The sequence below is a fragment of the Cheilinus undulatus genome, linkage group 23, assembly GCF_018320785.1.
Source record: "Cheilinus undulatus linkage group 23, ASM1832078v1, whole genome shotgun sequence".
NCBI lineage: Eukaryota > Metazoa > Chordata > Actinopteri > Labriformes > Labridae > Cheilinus > Cheilinus undulatus.
The window spans coordinates 1,458,440-1,481,032 of NC_054887.1; the positions used below are offsets into that span (position 1 = coordinate 1,458,440).

At 40.2% G+C, this 22,593-nt stretch overlaps 1 protein-coding gene across 1 annotated transcript in view; it reads right to left on the reverse strand.

Annotated features, from left to right (window-relative positions):
* LOC121505607 (proton myo-inositol cotransporter-like) overlaps positions 1–21,445 on the reverse strand; it is a 114,896-nt gene extending 93,451 nt beyond the window's left edge. The window contains exons 1-3 of the mRNA XM_041781065.1: positions 20,701–21,445; positions 3,505–3,664; positions 1,233–1,435 (exon numbers count right to left, since the gene is read on the reverse strand). Coding sequence (XP_041636999.1) covers positions 1,233–1,435; positions 3,505–3,664; positions 20,701–21,268 — 931 coding nt within the window. The 5' untranslated portion in view covers positions 21,269–21,445. The remainder of the gene's footprint in view (positions 1–1,232; positions 1,436–3,504; positions 3,665–20,700) is intronic.
* Between the last annotated feature and the right edge of the window lie 1,148 nt (positions 21,446–22,593).

Genomic DNA, 22,593 nt, shown 5'->3' on the forward strand with positions numbered 1-22,593 from the left:
ATACTATTGCCATTTAACAGGGTCTGCCAAACTTTGATGTCAAATCCAACGTTCTCTCACTTTTGCCTTGCATAAATCTACTGCAGATGACACCAGCTGGGTGTAACGTTACGGCCGGCTTAGAGCAGAATGTTATAACCAACATAAAGTTCCACCCGGTGCACCACCTGGACTTAAACTCTGCTTGAAATACACTGAGGTGCACTACTTATGCTAAGGATGGAGCACATGTACAGAAGTGTAAACAGTCCGACTGGATTTTTCTGATTCTTAGGGGGATTGTGGACAGACAAGTCCAAGACCAGGAACGCTCTGGATGCCCATGACCATCAAAAACTTCTGAAAACATTCAACAAACTTGGAAATGATCGACTCAGGAAAAGGATGAGAGCAGAAATGGTCTCCACTGATAAAGGGACAGTTCGGCTAATTTAGCATGAACATTGAACATGACTGAAGTGAGTCAAAGTTCTCCCCAAACTTCTGACTCCTGATCAAAAACAAAAACATGAGCACAACTGAAGAAATACCACATTTTTAGAAGGATTTTTTAGTCAGTGGAAAACAGCATCCTCACCAAAGATGAAGAAAGCTCCACAAAGAGTCCAAATCCAAGTCCATGTTGTTTGCTTTGACATTGAGGGGACCATTATAGAGGAGTGGGCTCCAGAACAGTGAATCAACACTATTAGAAACAGATTCTAGAAAAACTGAGAGAAAAAGTCAGAAGAAAGAGAGCACAATGTGTAAAAAGGTTTCATTCTTCATCAGGACAATGCTCCAGCTCACTCTGAGCTCTCAGTAAAGACGCTTCTGGACCAAAATCTAACCACAGAGATGATCACCCTCCCTGTTCTCCTGATCTAGCACTGTGGGACTTTTCCCTTTATCCTAAGATCAAATCTGAGCTCAGAGGAACATTTTGAGTCTGAGTCAGAAAAGAAGAACCACAGAGGTTCAGAAGAAGACCTGCTGCACTGATCTGATCAGTGAAGACCTGAATGCAGCGGTGTGTTGATGCAGAAGGAGGAAGACACTGAAACCTGTTTATGTTCAATAAAACTGGATTTCAACATCAGTCTAGTTTTTAAATAGCCAAACCTCGTATGCCCAGCTGGAGCCAACAGCTCCCTTACATGTAAGAAAGCTGTGATGCAGATTTAGATGATGTGACTGAGGCTGCAGAGCAGCTTTAGGCCAACAGGAGTTCTCCACCTCTCTGCTCCTCTTACCTCCTCCACTGTCCTCTTCATCGATGCTGTTCTTGATGCTGTCATACTCCTCGTCAATGTTCTGGTTGCCTCGGATCTGACTGAGCACGCGGCGGGCCTTCTGCGTCAGTCCACACTGGATTAACCAGCGAGGGCTCTCCGGTAGGAAAAGGAAACCGATAAACTGAAGCACCGCAGGAAGCACAGACAGACCCAGCATGTACCTTAGGAGGGAAATAAACAGATACATGTGTTAGATATACATGCATACATCTGAATGAAAACTCTGATTAGCTTTACCTGGTCTGATCACGACTCCTTTTTATTATTTTGAACTATTTGACACAGGAATGGGATGGTTTATTATAATATTTATTATTATTTTATTTATATTTATTATATTTATTATTATTATCATTATTATTATTATTATTTTATCATTTTTATCAGTAATGTTAATAAAAATGTGTATAATATTAGTTATTTTATCATTATTATTATTTTTATTATTATTAATAACAATCTATATTATATTGTTATTAATAAAAATAGGTAGAGAGTTTCATAACTACCAAAACTACAAGGAGGCCTATGACTTATGGTTCAAAAGTTACCAAGTAGTTTACAAAGGGCTGTGCCTGCCGCATGGATCTGTGCTACATGAGCTCTAAGGGTTAACTATGGGGGGGGTATCTTTGATGATAAATGGCTTTAAGACTTTAAAAAGTCAAAATGATAGTTTAAAGGCTCAAAATCTAAACTAAAAAGTCAAACTTTTCTTTTCAGAAGACTAAAATAAAAAAAAAATCAAAAGTAAATTGAATGTTTTAAAAGGCAAATATATGAGATAGAAGTTCAAAATCATGAATTTTTAAGGTCAAAATATGACATACAATTTAACATTTTGAGTCTAAATTGTTAAAATATATGATTAGAGGTCAAAATTAGAGTTGAAAAGACCTAAATAGGAAATGAAAAGTCAAAATCATGAGTGTGAGAAGTTAAAATATGACTTAAACTTTAAATAATGAATCTATAAGGTCACAAGATGAAATAAATCAGAAGTTTGTCATAATTGTGAGATTTACAGTGAAAAAAAATGAAATAAAAGCACAAATTAACTTCTTTTCCCACATTCACGACTTTCTCTAATTATTTCCACTCTTGGCTCGTTCCTTAACGAGGATATTTTATCTCATGAATGTTAAATTTACATTTTTATACCGGAGGAGATCTGTGGACCTCATGCTGGTGGCTCAGTTCAACTAGAAATATGATATGACCTCTGAGACCAACATAAACTTGTCTTAAAGGGGTTAAATATTCAGGTTCCTCTACTGTGATAACAGCAGCATTATCTAACCCTGCAGAGAAGCTGGAATGACTGAGTTTACACAGCTATAGCAGAAGTACCATGACTAACAGAGGGATTTATGAGTCGTTACTGTTTGTTTAACTTTTCCAACCCCAGCATTAAAGCACTTACATTTAAAACGCATGATACAATAACTTTTCCTCCCTTTATACTATTTCTCTCAATCAGGACTCAATATAATCTTTAACTGTCAGGGTGGCTCTAAAGATCTGTGATTGTAGAGAAGGACATGTTTTTCACAAGAGAAATGAAGTGGAAAAATACTTCACTATGATAAGATGTTGAAAGCATTAAAGGTAAAAGAAGTCAAGAAACAACAGATTGTCATTTAATTCTCTAGAGAGGGAAAAATCCATAAATCCCAGCGAAGTGAACACAGAAAAGAAGGCCTTTCTTCAGCTGCACAAGCAAAGACGGCAGTCAGACAACATCCAAACGCTAAACTCGGTGAGTGCCTGAGGAAAAGCCATTATCAGGTATGAATCACATCAATCTAAGGACTTCCAAACAATCTGCACCATCTCCTTTAGAAAGCTAGTTGATGTAAATCCTTGCAAACATGAAGTTTCTTATCGACTGTTTCTCATAGCATGACATTCAAACAACCGCGTGCGAATAGTGAATTAGATAAGCGATTAAAGAAAGCAGCACAGAGACGGGCAGGCTGGGCTGCAAATGTTACAGGCTGACCTGTGCATGCGTTGGCATTTCCAATGAGGCGCGACTTTTTCTGACATTTCATATGATAAGAACCCAAACAGCAGACCTGTATCATGTCTCAGTTTAAAAACATCCATCAGACTTTGAGAGGGAGCCTTAGAGAGAATCAAAGTGTAAATCCATCCAGAAATGCATGATTGAGCTGTCAGAGAGGATCAAACTTCACATATGCTTCACGTGTGTAGCTTTGTGTCTGACCTCCAACCGTCGCGCTGCATGTAGCTGAAGGCGCCATCGATGAGGCTGGCGGTGAACTGTCCTCCGGTGATGAAGAGGGTGTTAACAGTCACCAGCTGACCCCTGAGGTGTGGAGGAGAGGCCTCAGCGATGTACACTGGAACTGTCATGGAGGCGATGCCTGCAGCAGGGAAAACAGACGGCTTAATAACAGCGTATTCATTTTAATGTGAGTGAAGAAGTGTGGTGTAAAAATGTTGTGTGGTCTGTAAACTGAACCCAACCAAAACCTTCAAAACCGTTAGGACAGGGACGCATCTCCAGCTGCTGCACTCAAATCATCACCTATACAGTCTCAAACATCTGTGATCCTAAACTGGTCATTCTGAAGGCCAACCTTAATGCTTCAGCAGACCAAGACAGTCTGGACAGAACTATGGTACTATCACTAAGGACATAAAGGCTGACATGGACTCTTAGCTCGCATAACAGAATCAAAATTATAGAGATGATTATCCTGCCTTGGTTATCTATAGAGATTGCAATGAAACGATTTGATGAATGGAAACACATGATCACGTATGGAAAGGTCGGTACGACTCAAAACATTACAGCGAGCAAAAGATGAAGGAGGAATGTCACTTCCCTGCTTGGAGGATTACTATAAAGCGGCACAGTTAAAATGTTTAGTCTACTGGTGCATTGAGGATTATTCTGCTAAATGGAAGGACCTAGAGTTCAGCCAGTTGGATATCTCCCTTTCATCCATATTAGGAGATAAAAATCAGAGGAAATTACACTCAGATAAATTAAGTAACTGGACCATGACTCCTCTGAATATTTGGTTTAAAGCAGTGGTACTCAACCTGTGGCTCTGGAGCCACATGTGGCTCTTTTGTGATTATTTGTGACTCTTTTATGTCTTCATTTTAAATATTCCCCCAGAAAATCTTAAAAAAGGGAAACTTTTTGTCCTTTTTCATCATTTTTGCCACTTTTCACCCATTTAAGCAACCTTTTGCCATTAAATACCACTTTTTTCCTACTTGTTGCCTATTTTGAAACTTTTTTGCAACTTTTTATCCCATTTTTGCCCCAATTCACCATTGTTTCTCCCAATTTCCACCCATTTAAGCTACCTTTTGCCATTAAATACTACTTGTTTCATCTTTTCTTCCCTTTTTTGCCACTCCTTTTTGCCACTTTTATCCCATTTTTGCCCTTTTTCACCACTTTTCACCCATTTCAGCTACCTTTTGCCATTAAATACCACTTGTTTCCTATTTTTTGCCCATTGTTGCCACTCTTGACCGCTTTTCGCCCATTTTAGTCACTTTTCACTTTTTTTTTTTTTGCCATATTTGAAATATTTTATGTCCCCTATAACTCATTTTTTGTCATTTCTCATCCATGTTTTGCTACTTTCTGACCCTTTTCCTCCCCATTCTCACCCCTTTTCACCCATTTTTGCCACCTTTAACTTATTGTTATAGCTACTTCAAGCTGTTTTTGATTCACTTAGATTGTGGCTCTTGCAAAGGTGTTTTTCAACAGTTTGGCTCTTTGGTTGAGCAGGGTTTAGTAACACTGGTAGAAAGAATGCTAACAGTTACAGGAAGAGACAGGTGCAGGATTACTAGGATGGGTGGTTACTGCCCCTGTTAGTGGAATAGGCAAGCATCATACGAACAACACCTACAGCCAGTGGGGAGGAGGAAGAGACGGTGTTGTGCGAAAAGCGGGGCAAACAAGCCGGGCAGCAGGCTAGGCTAACAGCAGCCCCACACAAACCTGTCATACCAAGGATCTTTCTCCTGGATGCCCACTCCCTCTCCAGCAGGATGGACGATGTGAGGCTGCGGATTTCTAACCACTGCTTGGACGACTTGGAGACTGCCCATTTTCAGTTTTTATTTTACCTTTTACTCTATTTATTTATTTGTTTATTTAATCATGAAAGTGCACATTCATCAGCATTTCTGTAATAGACGTCCATGTAAATATGCCGCATTTAGCTCAATAGCTAGATTTCATCTGCTGTCCCAAGGCTGGTAATTACAAAAAAAAAGGCAGAAAACAGATTTAAAATTATAGGACACTTTACTGCACAGTTCACAAAACACGAAACAGAAAACACACAGTTTTAACAAACAGGATGGACACAACAAATAACACAGAGACACAAAGAAGGCTGTTTAAAAGCAGGACTCACCAAAACCCTCAGCAGCAGACGTACACTAGGACTAATAACTGCTTTTTAAATAGTTGTGACTGTATCTGATATGTGCTTTTATACAATATATAATCTTATATAATAATATATATTGCAATAATGACAAAGCTGTTTGCTGACTTTTCCCAACTTTGACTTCTGACCACTGAATCATCCCCTGGATGTGAGGTGAGCCCCAGAGACATAGGCCATGCAGCGCCACATTATGTAATAACACCCCATTGTGTAATAATGTAATAAATTTTCAATCCATTATGTAATAACGCCATATTTTGTAAGCCACTAAGCGGTTAGGGTTAGGGTAAGGTAGTAGGGTATACCCTGAAGCCCACCTTAAGTCCTAGGGTTAAGGTTAGGTGTTTAGTCTAGAGCCCTGATGGGGGGTTAGGTTTAGGCATAAGTCACTAAGCGGTTTGAGTTAGGGCAAGGTAGTTGGGTAGGGCATACCTTGGAGCCCACATTAAGTCCTATGGCTAGGGTTATTACATAATGTGGGGCTACAGGCCGTCTAAGTGATGAGGGTTTAAACCACTGTTACTCAACTCTGCTCAACCAAAGAGCCAAATTTTTGAAAAATACCTTTGCAAGAGCCACAATCTAAGTGGTGAAAAGTGGCAAAAATGGGTTAAAGTGGCAATAAAAATAAGTTAAAGTGGGCAAAATGGTCAAAAAGTGGCAAAAGAAGGTGAAAAGTAGGCATAAAATGCCAAAAAACTGAGTGAATAGTGACAAAAGTGGGAAGAAAATGTGGCAAAAAAGGGCAGACAATGGCAAATTTGGGTGAGAGGTGACAAAAAAAGAGTTACAGGTGGCAAAAATGGTCATAAAGTGGCAAAAACATGACAAAAAAAGGAGTGCAAAGTGACTTAAATGGGCAAAAGGCAGCAAAAGGTGGTAGAATTTGCAAAAAGTAGCAAACAGTGGCATTAAATGGCAAAAGGTAGCTTAACTTTGTGTGTCAATGTCAAATTTCCCTTTTTTTAAGGTTTTCTGGAGGAATAATATTTCAAATTTAGATATAAAAGAGCCACAAATCATCACAAAAGAGCCACAAGTGGAGTATCACTGGTTTAAACACACTATGAACACACACCGTGACCCCCACTACAAGCACAGAGAACAAACAGCGAGTGTTTTTCCAGGATGTATCTGATGACGTGTCATGAGACCTCTGCTTCCTGCAGCTTGCTCCTGATAAGCTCTATTAATAGTCTGCCTCTGCTTCCTCTAAACCCCTCCCCTCCCTGCTGCCACACACCCTGCCCTCGATGGCCGCCATGACTACGTGGCTACCTGTTGCTATGGCAACCACTTGCTGGGGAACCAGCCGCGCCGTCTCCAAGCGGGCACCACACTGTGGCAGCTCTGGGAAAGTAAATCAATAACCAACCCCGAAGATATTTTTCCATGTCTTGCCTCTTTTTCTGAGAGAAGAGTGGAGATGATCGGTGAGGGGAGTCCCCATCTTTAAAGCATCTTCTCTTTTCTGACACAGCAAAACAGATCAACTTTATCGACACCATAGAAGCCTGTAACAGTGATGGTTTACATCCTGGACAGTGTTGAACCACCACAGAAGACACTGGCAGACTCTACCCAGGATCCACGGCTCAGCCTGCTCCCGTCACAGATGTCAGACTTGTTTCTTGATTCAAACTGATGTCTCAACTCTGCAAACACACCCCAACGATTTCAACTCAAGTCTTTATCTTAGTTATGGCTGCAAAAAGGATTATCATCTGACAGCGGAAATCCAAGATCCAGATCAGCGTTGAAATCTAATCAACTGCTCTCACCGTGTAGCCGTCTGCTGGGGAAAATACTGCTTGATGAAATTCATTCAGGGGTATTTGAAAAATGCAGCTAAAAGATGGGCATGACAACCAAACCTCCACTTGTGCATCAGTTTGAATAGAAAATGTAGCACAGTGTAGATAAGTTCTACAAAGAGCTGTAGCCTCATAGCTACAGTGCTTGTAAAACTGCAGGTTGAACATTTTTATCAGTGTGCTCAGCGTGTAAGTGATGTTCCTGGATTGTTGACAGACGAAGGACAAAATGTTACCAGACTGTTCTTTTTAATTCAAGGACATAATGCTAGACGACTGCTCTGACTTTAAAACTGTCCTCACATCCCAGCAGAGTCAAATCTACGACTATATACAGAACAGGGGTTAGGCTGGCATGGCAGCTCACAATAAAATGTGCAGTCTTTCATGACAATAACATTAAAAAGACTCAGGAAATGATGCATATTATGATACAGGCTTCAAGTGGAGACAACATCCAAAGCTATGTAATCTTACACAAAGATGGACAACACATCCTTTTGTTGTCATAATGCCTCAGTCAGACCTCTTCTCTACGTCTCTTCTAGTTTATTTCCAGCCATGTTCCACTTTCATCCATGAAAGCCATATTTATTAGCAGCTTGACTCTGTCCAAGACAAACCGCTACCACAGACGCTCCATATGTCTGCAAGTGAGAGGCACTATATATAAACACACTAAATACAACAGTCAGATACAAATGCTTTACAAATGCATACAAATAGTTCCACAGCATCAAACAGAATCTTTGTTTTTACTTCAGTTAAAATGCTATTGTTCTTTATGTAACAGCATGACAGCTGTGATAATAGATGGCTAGTTTGCTAGCTGTCACTGAGAAGGATCTACGGTGAAGCACGAGTAGTCAGAGTTTTTTCTTGTCTGACAGAAACAAATATTTTGCATTCCTCCCATCGGCTGTAGAAAGACTTGGACAAACCCTGTGTGACGTCAACCGTCTGCTTACAATAGGCGGACTCAAACAGCTCTTAAAGCAAATCCGCAGCGGGTTTCATAATGAATTCACCGTCTCAACTGAACTTTGGATAAACGTAACGGCAGACAAGAGCCCACCCACTGGGCTCGAATTCCTGTAAGCTGGCTAGCTAGCATTCTGGTTGACAGAGACGTCGCTTCTGCCTGTCAAGCTATCTGTCAATCAAATGAGACACGCCAACCAGTGCGCACAAGTGTTATTTAACCCTGCTCAACCAATGAGCCAAACTGTTGACAAATACATTTGCAGGAGCCACAATCTAAGTGGTGAAAAGTGGCAATTAAATTATATTAAAGATGGCAAAAATGGTCAAAAAGTGGCAAACACTGGGAGGAAAGTTGGCGAAAAGGGGCAGAATGTGGCAAAAATGGGTGGGAAGTGACCAAAAAATAAGTTAAAGCTGGCAAAAAATTGCCCAGAAATGGTAATAATCTGAAAAAAGATGGGAAAATGGGAATTAAGTAGCATTTAATTGCAAAAGGGAGCTTAAACCAGCGAGAAGTGGCAAAAAGGGGCAAATGCTGGAAAGAGGCAAAGAGGCAAAAAAGGGCAGAAATTCGTTAAAATGGGTGAGAAATGGCCAAAAGATGAGCTACAGGTAGCAAAAATGGTCCAAAAGTGGCAAAACACGCCAGAAAATGAGTGAAAAGTGACTAAAATGAGCCAAATCAGAAAAAAGGTGGAAAAAAGGGAATGAAGTGGAATTTAACTGCAAAAGGCAGCTTAATCGGTGAGAAGTGGCAAAAATAGGCAAAAGGGGGCAAAAAATTGCAAAAAGCAGGATCAAAGTGTCAAAAATGGGTAAAATGTGACAAAAAGAAGTGGCAAAAATGGGGAAAAAAGCAGCAAACACTGGGAGAAAAGTGGCAAAAATGGGTGAGAAGTGGTAAAAAAATGAGTTACAGGTGGAAAAAATGGTCCAAAAGTGTCAAAAAGGTGGCAAAAAATACGTGAAAAGAGACTGAAATGGGCAAAGATCAGAAAAAAGGTGGGAAATTGGGCAAAACGCATTAAAGAGTGACAAAATGGGAAATAGGTGGCATTTAATGGCAAAATGCAGCTTCAATGGGTGAAAAGTGGCAAAAAAAATTGGCAAAAAATTGCACAAATCAGGATAAAAGTGTCAAAAAGAGGTGTCAGAAATGGGAATAATGTTTCAAATGAAGACATAAAAGAGCCACATGTGGCTCCAGAGCCACACGTCTAGTATCATTGGTCTAAACCATTGTGGTACAAACAAAAATCACCCATGAAGACATTAGCTCTTGAGACATGTTTGTTTTTTGACCCAGGCTGTATACCAGTTTATTTCTGATGTAAAAAACGGCTTTATAACAGGTGATCAGACGAGACTTCCGGTGTTCCTGCAGCCAGCTTCAAGTGGATGCTCACCGTACCAATTCTTTGCACACCCACACGTCTTCATTTTTCAGGACCGGAGGTTGCTGCTAGCCTGACACGTGTGTGAACCACATCCATCCGGGATAGCTTCAATAGGAAACGTTTGAGAGAAGGCAGAGGATTTGAAAAAAAACTTGGAGTATGATTGGGTGAACGTTCTGTCTGTCACATCTCTACGGGCCAATCAGAGCAACAAAACACGTGACGTAGCCGCTATCAAGCTGCAAGATGGATTGGCCAGTGAAAACAAGGAAACGGGCGTATCCATCTGTGTTGCAAGGTTAGGTTGCCGCTTGATTCCTCAAAATACATTTATATCCCACTCTGGGAGATTGTTGGAAAATCCCTTAGAGTGAGGTACACATAATAAATATCATCTGCTACAGTATATCAAGCTACTCATTTCTGTGTTTTTACCTCAAGTGTGGTTCAAAGTTACCTGACTGAAATGGAGCGACACCTGCAAGCCCACAGTTTCCCACCTGACAATCATCACAATCAAATAACATGACACTAGAGGTGTGACGGTACAGAAAAATATCTGTTTGGTACACACCTCGGTTTTGAACGTTTTCGGCACGGTAATTATACACATTTTCTAAATATTTTAATTTGTTTTTTTAATTGTATTAAATTGTATTAAATAAATAGGCTGAATAAATTACATTTAAATTATTGGTAATGCTGCAACCTCCTTCCACAAGTTCTCCAATGAATAAAAATATTACTAAGTACATTTTTGAATTACATATTTATACCCATTCTTTAAACATTAAAATTTCCCAGCCAACTTGAACACATCATCATACAACCTAAGTTATCTTAAGTATGTAATTACTGTCTAGCTTGCTGATTTCCACACAGACTTCAGCACTGGATGACTTTTTAACCAGTGGGACCTACTACAGAGTTCAGGAGAACTCACAGCCCATCTTAGCGGATAAAGAGGTTAGAGCCGTTAAATCTGAGGATAATTTACAGTATGGCAGAGAGTTGTTCTCTGGTTTCAGTCTTTACATGAGCTTCATTCCACATGTATCCATTCAGTACACATCTGTACCGTACCGAGAAGCCGTACTGAACGGATAAAGTACGATAACACCTACCTTTACACCCCTATGTGACACACGTTCTCCTAATTCAGCGATCTATCCATACACATTTTTCCAGCGGTCTGCTGGGATAAATGAACAATCACAAATGTGATTTGACTGACTGAAATAACGTCAAAACAACCATCCATGTTCCTCTGCTTGTCTTGGGTCGAGTCACAGCAGGATCAACTAGACATCCCTCTCCCCAGCAACACTTTCCAGCTCCTTCTGGGGAATCCCACAGTCTGGACGTGCCAGGAAGATCTCCAAAGATCCAAATAGCTGCTGTCGTGCCAGGAGGTATCCAGATCTAATGGCCGAATCACCTCAACTGGCTCCTTTCGATGCGTGGTTCTACTCCTAGCTCCCGCTGTCTGAACTCTTCGATACCAAAAGTTCATGACCATAGGTGAGGGCTGGAACACAGACTAACCAGTACGTGCCAGCTTTGCCTTTCGGCTCAGCTCCTTCTTTACCATAATCCTTCTTCCCCACAACAGATCGGCACAACGGCACAATACTGCTGATGTGGCACGGACCCGCCTTTTAGCTTCACTTTGTAAAAAAGACAAATAAGGTAAGGAATTTTTGAAGAGCTTTCAGAACTGGTGCAACTTGTTTTCATACGTTGTTCAGTGACATGTATAACATTTCTCTAAAATTTCTATAACAAAAAATGATAAAATAGTCTAACCTAATGAGAAAAAGTCAAGCTACCTCTGGTCATTCTATTTCTCTTCAATCCTCTCAGGAAATAAAGCTGAGGAAACAAAACTTCCTCAGCAGAGGGCCAGATTTCTTAATATGCTTTTATGCTTAACATGCTGTTAATGAGCTCTCTTTAAGAACCATGGACAGCTCCCAACTCTTTAAGAACCAGGGACAGCTCCCAGCTCTTTAAGAACCATGGACAGCTCCCAGCTCTTTAAACACCAGAGACAGCTCCCAGCTCTGTAAGCACCAAGGACAGCTCCCAGCTCTTTAAGAACCATGGACAGCTCCCAGCTCTTTAAACACCAGAGACAGCTCCCAGCTCTGTAAGCACCAAGGACAGCTCCCAGCATTTCCTTCATCAAATAAAACAGCCTCTACAATCATCATCTGTTCGGCCTCTGTCTCAAAGCAGCACTGTCCACTTAAACAAAGAGCATGTCTGGTCTAGTGAAGGCACTCTGAGCGCTGGCCTGACTAACTGGATCAGAGTGTGAGGGAGATACTTATGAGACCTGTTATCACTGTGATGAAGTCAAGTAGCAGGCAGGATGTTTTCTAAGTGCATAGCTGTGATGGCGTCGGCTACTTTGGGGCTTATGACGGATCTTTAAAAATACAGGAGAGAGAACTTTCCAAGACAAAACTGTTGTTTATTTAAATGTATGGTTTTCCCACCGTTAACTGTGCCTCAATTAACATTGGATTTTGCATTTGAAGTTTTGTTTGCCTAAAGTCAAGCTAAAGCATTAAATACCAGTGACTTCCATGTTCTTTATCATTTAACTTCCTTCAGAGATTAGTCATACAAAGCAAAACAATTCTATGTTTTTAAACTACCTTTTTTCAGGAGGGAGAAACATTAAATTTTCAAATACCAAGCCCAGCAAAACTAGTTAATTAAGGGCAATGATGTGTTTTTCACATTCAACAAAATATTCACAAAAATAAACTCCTCATTAAGACTTCCCTTGTCTCCTAGCCAGTTAGGATGACAATTATGACTTAATTACATAAACCAACCATTTAATCATCAAGCCTCCAGGTATAATTACATTTTATCACAATGTAATTAAATGCTCTATTTTTATGCAGACCTTTCATCTACTATTTCCAAGGGCAAAACAATTCAAAATACCCAAACTACTTTAATGTTTAGCCAGGAAACCTAATTATAGGACTGTGAGGGTGACTGTGTGCTCCTGGTTCTGAACATGTGCGTGTATGTGTGTGTATGTTAATAATTATGACAAAATGTTGAAAGTCATGAAGCAGATTTCTTTTTAAAAGAAATGTGGTTAAATTCAACCTCTTAAAGGGATACTTCAACATTTTGGCAAATTCGCCCATTGCCATAATTCCTATTGTCTTAGTAATAGGTTTGTTTCCTTTAGTTGTCGGTGCAAGCTGCTTCTAGATCTGGGGGGACCGTTAAACCAGCTGCACCGCGAACCCTATGTTAGCAGAGGGAATTTTTGCTTTCCCTCATCAAACTCATCAAATACACAATTATGTAGCATTACGACACATGAAGCAAATACTCGGGACTATTTCTTAAGTGAACCACTGGGCGGAGTGACACAGTGCAGCAGCCATGTCTGGAGTGCAGTTCCCGCTTTGCATTTAACTTTAAAACATCTCTGTCTCGTATCGTTCCATGATTATTTCATATTATATTATATATATTATCTTGATTATTTCATATTATTATTTATATTATTTCACTGGTACACAGAGGCCATACAAATAGACAATTTTAGAAGGTGACACTAAAGGTATCCCATAGAACTGTACTGACCAAGTACAGATACACAGTGTGAGTTTTGCCACCATCGTAGTTTGGCCTACAGTCCTGGAGGAGACAGCTGGGAGGATGGCCATCAGGGGGCCAGAGCAGAACAGGGCAAGGGTCGATGCAGCTAATGCCGAACCGGTCTATGCTCCCATACCTGATCTGATCTAGTTTGTCCAAAATCACCACAAACTGGGCGCCCAGGACCCAGTGGTCTGGTCCAGACAGCAGGGACGACTGCGTGCTTCCTAGAGGGGAAAGCTGGGAGGATGCATGGAGAGATGGGGCAGTTGCCTGGCACAGGCCTGGAGGATTTAGTTTAACAGGTATTCTCCCATACCTGACCTAGTTTGTCCACCAACTGTCTTCAACATCTTTCTTTACTCTCTGTAAAAGAGGAGAATATCAGGGAGAGCATGCAAGACAACCGTAAAAGCCATCTCCTCTACAGGATGAATGATTTGTTATCCCCAGCAAACACAATCATTCTTTATTATAACCAACACAATATTAGATAGATTAAACTAGGGCAAAGTGATTTTTTAAAAAACATTTAACTGTAATTGTTTTGACTCATATTGTGAATTCAATATTAATTATTGTATTGAAGGGAATTATCATGTTTATGTCTTTTTTGGTAAAGAAAACATTCAGGAATTAGAAAAGTAGGATTTTTGTTATTTCTACTCTAAAAAATTGGTGCTGAAATATTTGCAGAACATCTCTGCTGCATAAAAAGAATTATTAAACGGGTATTTTCACTCACATTAGGTTAAATGTTGCACCTGCTGTGATTGAAAAATTGCAGTAGGACTGACTGTGATTTAATCTAAATTTCTATTTTATGTGTGAAATGTGGTTCAAGTATTTACTGACTCCCATTTGAAATGAAAATCATAAACCCTGAAAAGCTAACAAGTAGAGTCTTCCTCACAAGACTGAAAGGTCTTCCTACAAATATCCAGTGCAACAGAAAACCTCTTAATCAGAAAGAAAAAGGGAAATGAAGCTGTCCGTCCTTGTCAGGCCTGGTTCAATACTGTCTGGTACATATCTCACAACAGTGGCTGTGCTCAGGCAAAGGTCGGATCAACAATAACCAACCAGGAGCAGACAAACCACAGGCTTCTTGGACAGAAATACGGGGAGGCAGTGCTTCAGTATGGCCTTTCCTGGTTTGACAAACAACTCTCATGACCTTTAAGGCCGGTTTGGTATAAAAATGCTAAGTACCTGGCTCCCTGGAGGAGTAGTGGTCGTGTTAATGTGAGTGACAGGCCCAGCCAGAATAATACATGTAATAAAAACTGTTGCCTTATTAGTGTCTGATGGCTAATTGTGGAGCCAGAATGTGGTTCATTATCTGTGAGGGCCTGTGTGTGCACACTGCTGTAATCAGAATGGCTTTGTAGGAAAGGACTGTGATGATAGAAGAGGAGGGAGCGCTAACAATGGCACCACTACTTTAAATCTAACAGCTTAAATGACCCAGGTGATTAGATTTATTCTCCTTAATTAACATTAGATGTGCTGTTTGTAAATGAGCTGCAGCATTAGCGCTCCTCCTTTCACTTGTTCTTTTGGGGAACATAAATCCTCCCTTAAATTTAAAATAAAGAAAATTGGATTCAATTCATATGTCTGTTATTATTGGTACTTCTGAACAAACACAAAAACTTGGCCGGCACTGCCTTCATGACTGTTTCTCCCTAACAGTGCCTTTAATTAGTCTTCATTTTAAACTGGATAAAATGCTTTTCCTGCCTGGGGGGATAAAAGAGATTAGATGTAGTGGAAAACACTGCTGAAAAATATCTGTGAAAGAATAAAAAAAGCCAAAAAACAGAGCAAAATTTCATCCATCCATCTTGATCTGCTTACCCGGAGCTGGGTGTCAGAACTCTGACTGTCATCTCAGAACTCTGACTCTAATCTCAGAACTCTGACTCTAATCTCAGAACTCTGACTCTAATCTCAGAACTCTGACTTTAATCTTAGAACTCTGACGTTAATCTCAGAACTCTGACTCTAATCTCAGAACTCTGACTCCGATCTCAGAACTCTGACTCCGATCTCAGAACTCTGACTCTAATCTCAGAACTCTGACTTTAATCTCAGAGGTCTGACTCTAATCTCAGAACTCTGACTCCAATCTCAGAGGTCTGACTCTTATCGCAGAACTCTGACTCTAATCTCAGAACTCTGACTCCGATCTGAGAGCTCTGACTCTAATCTCAGAACTTTGACGTTAATCTTAGATCCCTGACGTTAATCTCAGAACCCTGACTTTAATCTCAGAACTCTGACTTCAATCTCAGAGCTCTGACTCTGATCTTAGAACTCTGACGTTAATCTTAGAACCCTGACTTTAATCTCAGAACTCTGACGTGAAACTCAGAACTCTGACATTAATCTCAGAACTCTGACATTAATCTCAGAACTCTGACTTTAATCTCAGAACACTGACATTAATCTCAGAACAATGAATTTAATCCTAGAATTCTGAATTTAATCTTGGAATTCTTGCTCTAATCTCAGAACTCTGACTTTAATCTCAGAACACTGAATATAATCTCAGAGCTTTGACTCTAATCTCAGAACTCTGACTTTAATCTCAGAGCTCTGACTCTAATCTCAGAACTCTGACGTTAATCTCAGAACTCTGACTCCAATCTCAGAACTCTGACGTTAATCTCAGAACTCTGATATTAATCTCAGAACTCTGACTTTAATCTCAGAACACTGAATATAATCTCAGAGCTTTGACTCTAATCTCAGAACTCTGACTTTAATCTCAGAGCTCTGACTCTAATCTCAGAACCCTGACGTTAATCTCAGAACTCTGACTTTAATCTCAGAACTCTGACTTTAATCTCAGAGCTCTGACTCTGATCTTAGAACTCTGACGTTAATCTCAGAACTCTGACTTTAATCTCAGAACTCTGACTCTAATCTCAGAACTCTGACTCAAATCTCAGAGGTCTGACTCTAATCTCAGAACCCTGACTTTAATCTCAGAACTCTGACGTTAATCTCAGAACTCTGACTTTAATTTCAGAACTCTGACTTTAATCTAGGAACCCTGACTTTAATCTCAGAACTCTGACATTAATCTCAGAACCTTGACTCTTATCTCAGAACTCTGACTTTAATCTCAGAACAATTAATTTAATCCTAGAATTCTGAATTTAATCTTGGAAGTCTTACTCTAATCTCAGAACTCTGACTTTAATATCAGAAAACTGAATATAATCTCAGAGCTTTGACTCTAATCTCAGAACTCTGACTTTAATCTCAGAGCTCTGACTCTAATCTCAGAACTCTGACTTTAATCTCAGAACTCTGATTTTAATCTCAGAATTCTGACTTTAATCTCAGAACTCTGATTTTAATCTCAGAACTCTGACGTTAATCTCAGAGCTCTAACTCTAATCTCAGAACTCTGACTCTAATCTCAGAAGTCGGACTCCGATCTCAGAGCTCTGACTCTAATCTCAGAACTCTGACGTTAATCTCAGAACTCTGACTTTAATCTCAGAACTCTGACTTTAATTTCAGAACTCTGACTTTAATCTCAGAACTCTGACTTTAATTTCAGAACTCTGACTTTAATCTCAGAATTCTGACTTTAATCTCAGAACTCTGACTTTAATCTCAGAACTCTGACTTTAATCTCAAAATTCTGACTTTAATCTTAGAACTCTGACTTTAATCTCAAAATTCTGACTTTAATCTTAGAACTCTGACTTTTTTTCTCACAATAAAAAAAAATTGGTCAAAATATTTTTAGTATGTTTGTGAAGTCTGAAAAATGAAATCAGACATTCAGGGGTGCTGTGCTTTCACCCTACATAACTGTAGCTGCAGAGAGATTTAACAGCTCTTATTACCTGTGTTTAGTATTCCCATCCCTCTATGTACATGTGCATGAATTATTCTATAGCTGAGAGAGATATGCTCTTGATTCAGCCTGCAATAAAAAGCAATCCTGAGAAGTGCATATTACATCGCTTACATATTTTCTGAACTTTCTTTTAAATGAATTATCTCCAGTTAATTCCATTAAAACATCCAACAGAGACCACCTCACACATCCCCAACTTCATTATCAGCACATCCAGGAAGCCAGCGTAATGGTAATTATAGCACAGCTAATTTACAAATCACACATCAGGAAACCAAATTATCCCCAAAAACATTAGAACTTGTACCAAAAGTATTCTGAGTGTAATGATTGATAAAGTCTTCTATTATGCTTTGGTCTGTAGAGCACACAGAGAAGAGCCTTCTTATTTCCTAACTAAGCGTCCATCCTCGTTCTAGCGGTGAGAAAAGGGTCTGTGATTGCTCCAGGTAACAGCGCTCTGAGCTCTTACTACTCTCAAAGGAGGCAGTGGACGTGTGCCACCAACGTGGCACTCAGCCTGGAAAGCCTCAGAGGATGTGAGTCATGACTAGCAGCAGTCTGTGTAAATGATTTGGGGTACATTGAGTTCTGATCAAAAGGGAGCATCACATGTAAAAGCATGCAGAGCGCGGAGGAAGGAATGGCTAAAAGAGGGGGATGCAAGAGAGAAGAGAGTGAAACACGCTCATGCAGGCAAAGAAGTATAAATGAATGTGCAGCAGTGTGTTAGAGAAGATGGAAGTAGAAATATCCAGTAAAATAAAACTCACTCTGACGTCTGTGTCTGTAAAAGCAACCTAAGTGAAAGTCTCCTTTCTAACTAACAAATGTTGATGAAATCTGTTATTCACTGTGTTTCTATCTCTACACAAAGCCCCAATAACTCTTCAATTATTCCTAAAGATGAAAATGATGAAGACACAAGGTCATCTATCTGCTGGAACAAGCAGAGGCCATGCTGTGTGATCAGAGGCTGTGATTAATATCAGACCTGAGGCAGAGACTGGTGACATAAATAAACTGCTCCCATTCAATGGTGGCAGAGGGAAACGTGCAATCTTTGGCCATTAGGTGCACTCAGATTCTGACCTCTGACCTTTCTGATGGACAACAAGTGCAGAAATCTGTTAATTTCCCATTACCGCTGTAATGCAGCTGAGTGAGATAACTTCTAATGATTTCCAGTAATAAGCTATTCATCTTCACTACAGGGCTGGGCCCCTGAAACACCACCAAATGGGCCTCACCAGCTGGGACTGATTATTGATATCAATGGATGTGTGGTGAACCGTTAGCATTGGTGCGAGCATCCTGGCTGACAGTTCCCTCATTTTAGAGCCAAAAAGTGTGTGAAGCTATTTTTGGGTTCTGATGTTCAACTTACTTATTCTTGACACTTAAAGACCCCTTTCTGTCCCAGCTGCGTCCAACCATTTTCCATTTTTGTGCCACGTTTCTATCCATTTTTGCATCTTTTCACATATTTTTGCCTCTGTAGCCCATTGGTGCCACTTTTAACCCCTTTCCACAATTTTTTCCTGCTCATTTTTGCCTCATCTTGCCTTTCGTTGTTTTTGTTAGCCTTCTTCTGTCTCTTCAAATCATTGTAACCACCTGTTGCCTAATTTTGCCACGTTTAACCAATTTTTGGCACTTTTTAACAGCTTTTCACTGCTCATTCCTGTCCATTTTTGCCCTTACTAAGCCCACATTTGCTACTAACCCATTTTTGTCTCTTTCAACTCATTTTACTTCACCTATTGTTCACTATTTTAACCCATTTAACCCATTTTAACTGCTTGTCACCATTTCCCCCCATTTTTGCCTCTCCTTGCCTTTCTGAATCTATTTTTGCAGATGCTATCCCATTTTTTCCTCTTTTTAACCCTTTCAATATTTTTCCACACTCATTTTTGCCCCTTGTTGCCTTCCTTTGCCCATGTTTGCCGCTGTTACTTTACTTTTGTCTCTTTTAACTCAGCACTTTTGCCTATTTTTTGCCAATTTTCAACCATTTTCAGCACTTTTTAACAGTTTTTCATTATTCCTGTCCATTTTTACCTTATTTAGCACACTTTTGCTGCTAATCCATTTTTGTAGCTTTAAACTAATTTTTGCCATTAACTTTGCCTATTTCTGGCACTTTCAACCCATTTTTGGTACTTTTTAACAGCTTTTCACTGCTCATTCCTGTCCATTTTTGGTCTTGACTAGCACACATTTGCTATACCCATTTTTGTCTCTTTTAACCCATTTGTGCCATTTACTTTGCCTATTTCTTTTGCCAATATTAACCCATTCTTAACACTTTTTAACAGCTTTTCACCATTTCCCTCCATTTTTGCCCCTTGTTGCCTTCCTATGCCCATGTTTGCCACTATTACTCTACTGTTGTCTCTTTTAACTCTGCACTTTTGCCTATTTTTGCCAATTTTCAACCATTGTCGGCACTTTTTAACAGCTTTTCACCATTTCCCTTCATTTTTGCCCCTTGCTGCCTTCCTATGCCCATGTTTGCCACTGGTACTCTACTGTTGTCTCTTTTAACTCTGCACTTTTGCCTATTTTTGCCAATTTTCAACCATTTTCGGCACTTTTTAACAGTATTTCACCACTTATTCCTGTCCATTTTTACCTTATTTAGCACACTTTTGCTGCTAATCCATTTTTGGAGGGCATTTTTGACACTTTTTAACAGCTTTTCCCTGATTTTTGCCCCTTTCTTGGCCCATATTTGCTGCTGCTATCGCATTTTGCCTCTTGAAACTTATTTTTTTCACTCTGTAACCATTTGCCATCACTGTTTTCAGACAGTTTTATGCCACTTGTAGCCCATTTTTCCTAATTTTCAGCTTTTTTTTTTTGGCCTCTTTTCGCAATAAATAATTTAAATTTCCCTTAAAGTTATTTCCCTTCCTTCTACTTTATCCTCTGGCATCCTGAAGTCTGTGCTAAGCTGCAGTCTAACATTAGGCTACTTTTCAAAGTTTTAGCTCAATGTGTACATTATTAAACATTAATGGACCATGGTTTTCTTGACCTCCATGGGCCCTCCATTTGTCTAGGCCCCAGAAAGCTCCCTCCTTTATCCCCCCCTTATGTGTGGCCCTGTTTACTACAATGGCAGCGTTAATGGCAGCAGACAAGTGTGCATGTTTGCACAAAGCTTTAGTGAAAGGCGAACTTTTTTAGCAGTTAGGATATATCTGAAGATGAAGGCAAAAGAGGAAATGCTTATTCGTGTATTCTTACCTAGACCAACTCCAACCATGAGTCTGCCCGTCAGGAGAACCTCCTTGCCGGGTGCGGTACTCAGGACGATCCCCCCGACAGTGAAGAAGAAGCTGGCCAGCAGAATGCACACTCTGCGCCCGAAGAGCCCGTTGAGGAAGCCGCCCAGCAGGGCTGCCAGGGCGGCTGCAGCCACAGTACTTGATATGAGCAGCTCCTGCCACAGGGCGCTCAGGTCCAGCTCCCTCTTCAGCAGGAGCATCGCCCCGGAGATCACCCCGGTGTCGTAGCCGAACAGGAAGCCCCCCAGGGCGGAGAAGGCAGCCAGGACGTAGACGAAGCCGGGCGTGACATCCTGCTGGAACTGCTTGCGGGCAGCCCTCTCCAGGTCCCCCGTGTTAGAGGAGGGTGCCGGCGGGGCAGTGGCGGTGGAAGCCACGGCAGAGGCGCCCTGGCTGCTGATGCTGGCGTTGGACGGAGCCTTGATGAGACTCCGCTCTCCTCCATCGTTGACTTTCTTCCACCGCTCGCCCATCAGGTTGCTCATACTACGAAGGTTGTAGTCATGGTCGACCTGCTTTCGCGACATATGGGAAACACAACGATAGGGCTTCTGAGTTGTTTCCGTGCTTCAGAAAGAAAAAAACAAACAGAAACTCAGTAAAATAAGCCGCCCTCTCCCTCAGACAGCTGTGGGACAAACTACCAGGGTTTCCTCCAGAGACAGGATGGGTGGCTACTCTAAAGTTCTCCAGTCTGTCCGTGGTTCACATCCCTGTGGTCCTGATGGAGACTTGGAGAGGAGTGGGAGGAAAGGTAAGAGAGGAGGAGTGTAGTGGAGTGGATCGTCACTGCCAGCGTCGGCATGACGCAGAGAAAGATTGTTTTGAAAACGTGATGCTGAAGTGGGAGAGTGGACAATGTGAGACTAAGAATTTAGAGAGCCACACTTCAATCAACCTGAGGACGACAAATCAGCCCGAAAAAGCTGCCATACACATGCGTATAAATATAAATATAAGTATAAATATAAATGTGTGCTGGCAGCAGCCAGCTCATCACGAAGAAAACTTCAAATGTTTCATTTAGGCTGAAAGAAAAATATTTAGATCGAACTGTGAAAATACTTGGACAGTAAGGGGCAGAGTTAGCTGGTATTATATTTATATATAATGCCCAAGCTTCAGCTATCAGACTGATATTTCAATAGTACTGATTCATTCATTAGCATGTCTGAGAAATGTTTGTTACTGACAGCAGCCTGCTCAGAGCATAGGAGGGGAAACACTGCCCCCTACTGCACCAGCTCCCGTATTACAGGTTCCGGTTCCCGCCTACGGCTGATTATTGATTAAGTTAAAGCAGGGCTGTCAAGCTCGAGGCCCGGACAGTAAAAATAACATGATAAAAAATCAGGAGCATAGGAGAAGTTAGTGTTTTCTCTATATTTTCAATCTTGCATCTCACAGTTATGACTAAATGTAATTATTTTGACTTTTTTCATATTTTAACCTTTACATTTAATAACTTCGACTTTTTCTCTCATTTTTTACCTTTTAGATTTATAATTTTAAATTTTAGATTCTATTTCTACCTTTTAAAATCATGATTTTGACTTTTATCTCATGTTTTGACCTTTTTCAACTCCTAAGTTTGACTTTTATCTCACCCTTTTTACCTTTTAAAATCATGATTTTGACTTTTATTTGACTTTTATCTCATGATTTTTTTTATTTAATTTTATTTTTTGACATTTGAAACTCATGATTCCGATGTTTACTTCATGTTCTGACTGTTAAAATCATGATTTTGAATTTTTCATTCGATCATTCAATCATTATTTTGACTTTAAATTTCATATTTTTTCTTTTAAACTTAAAAGTTTTTACCTTATCATGTTCACCATTTAATTCC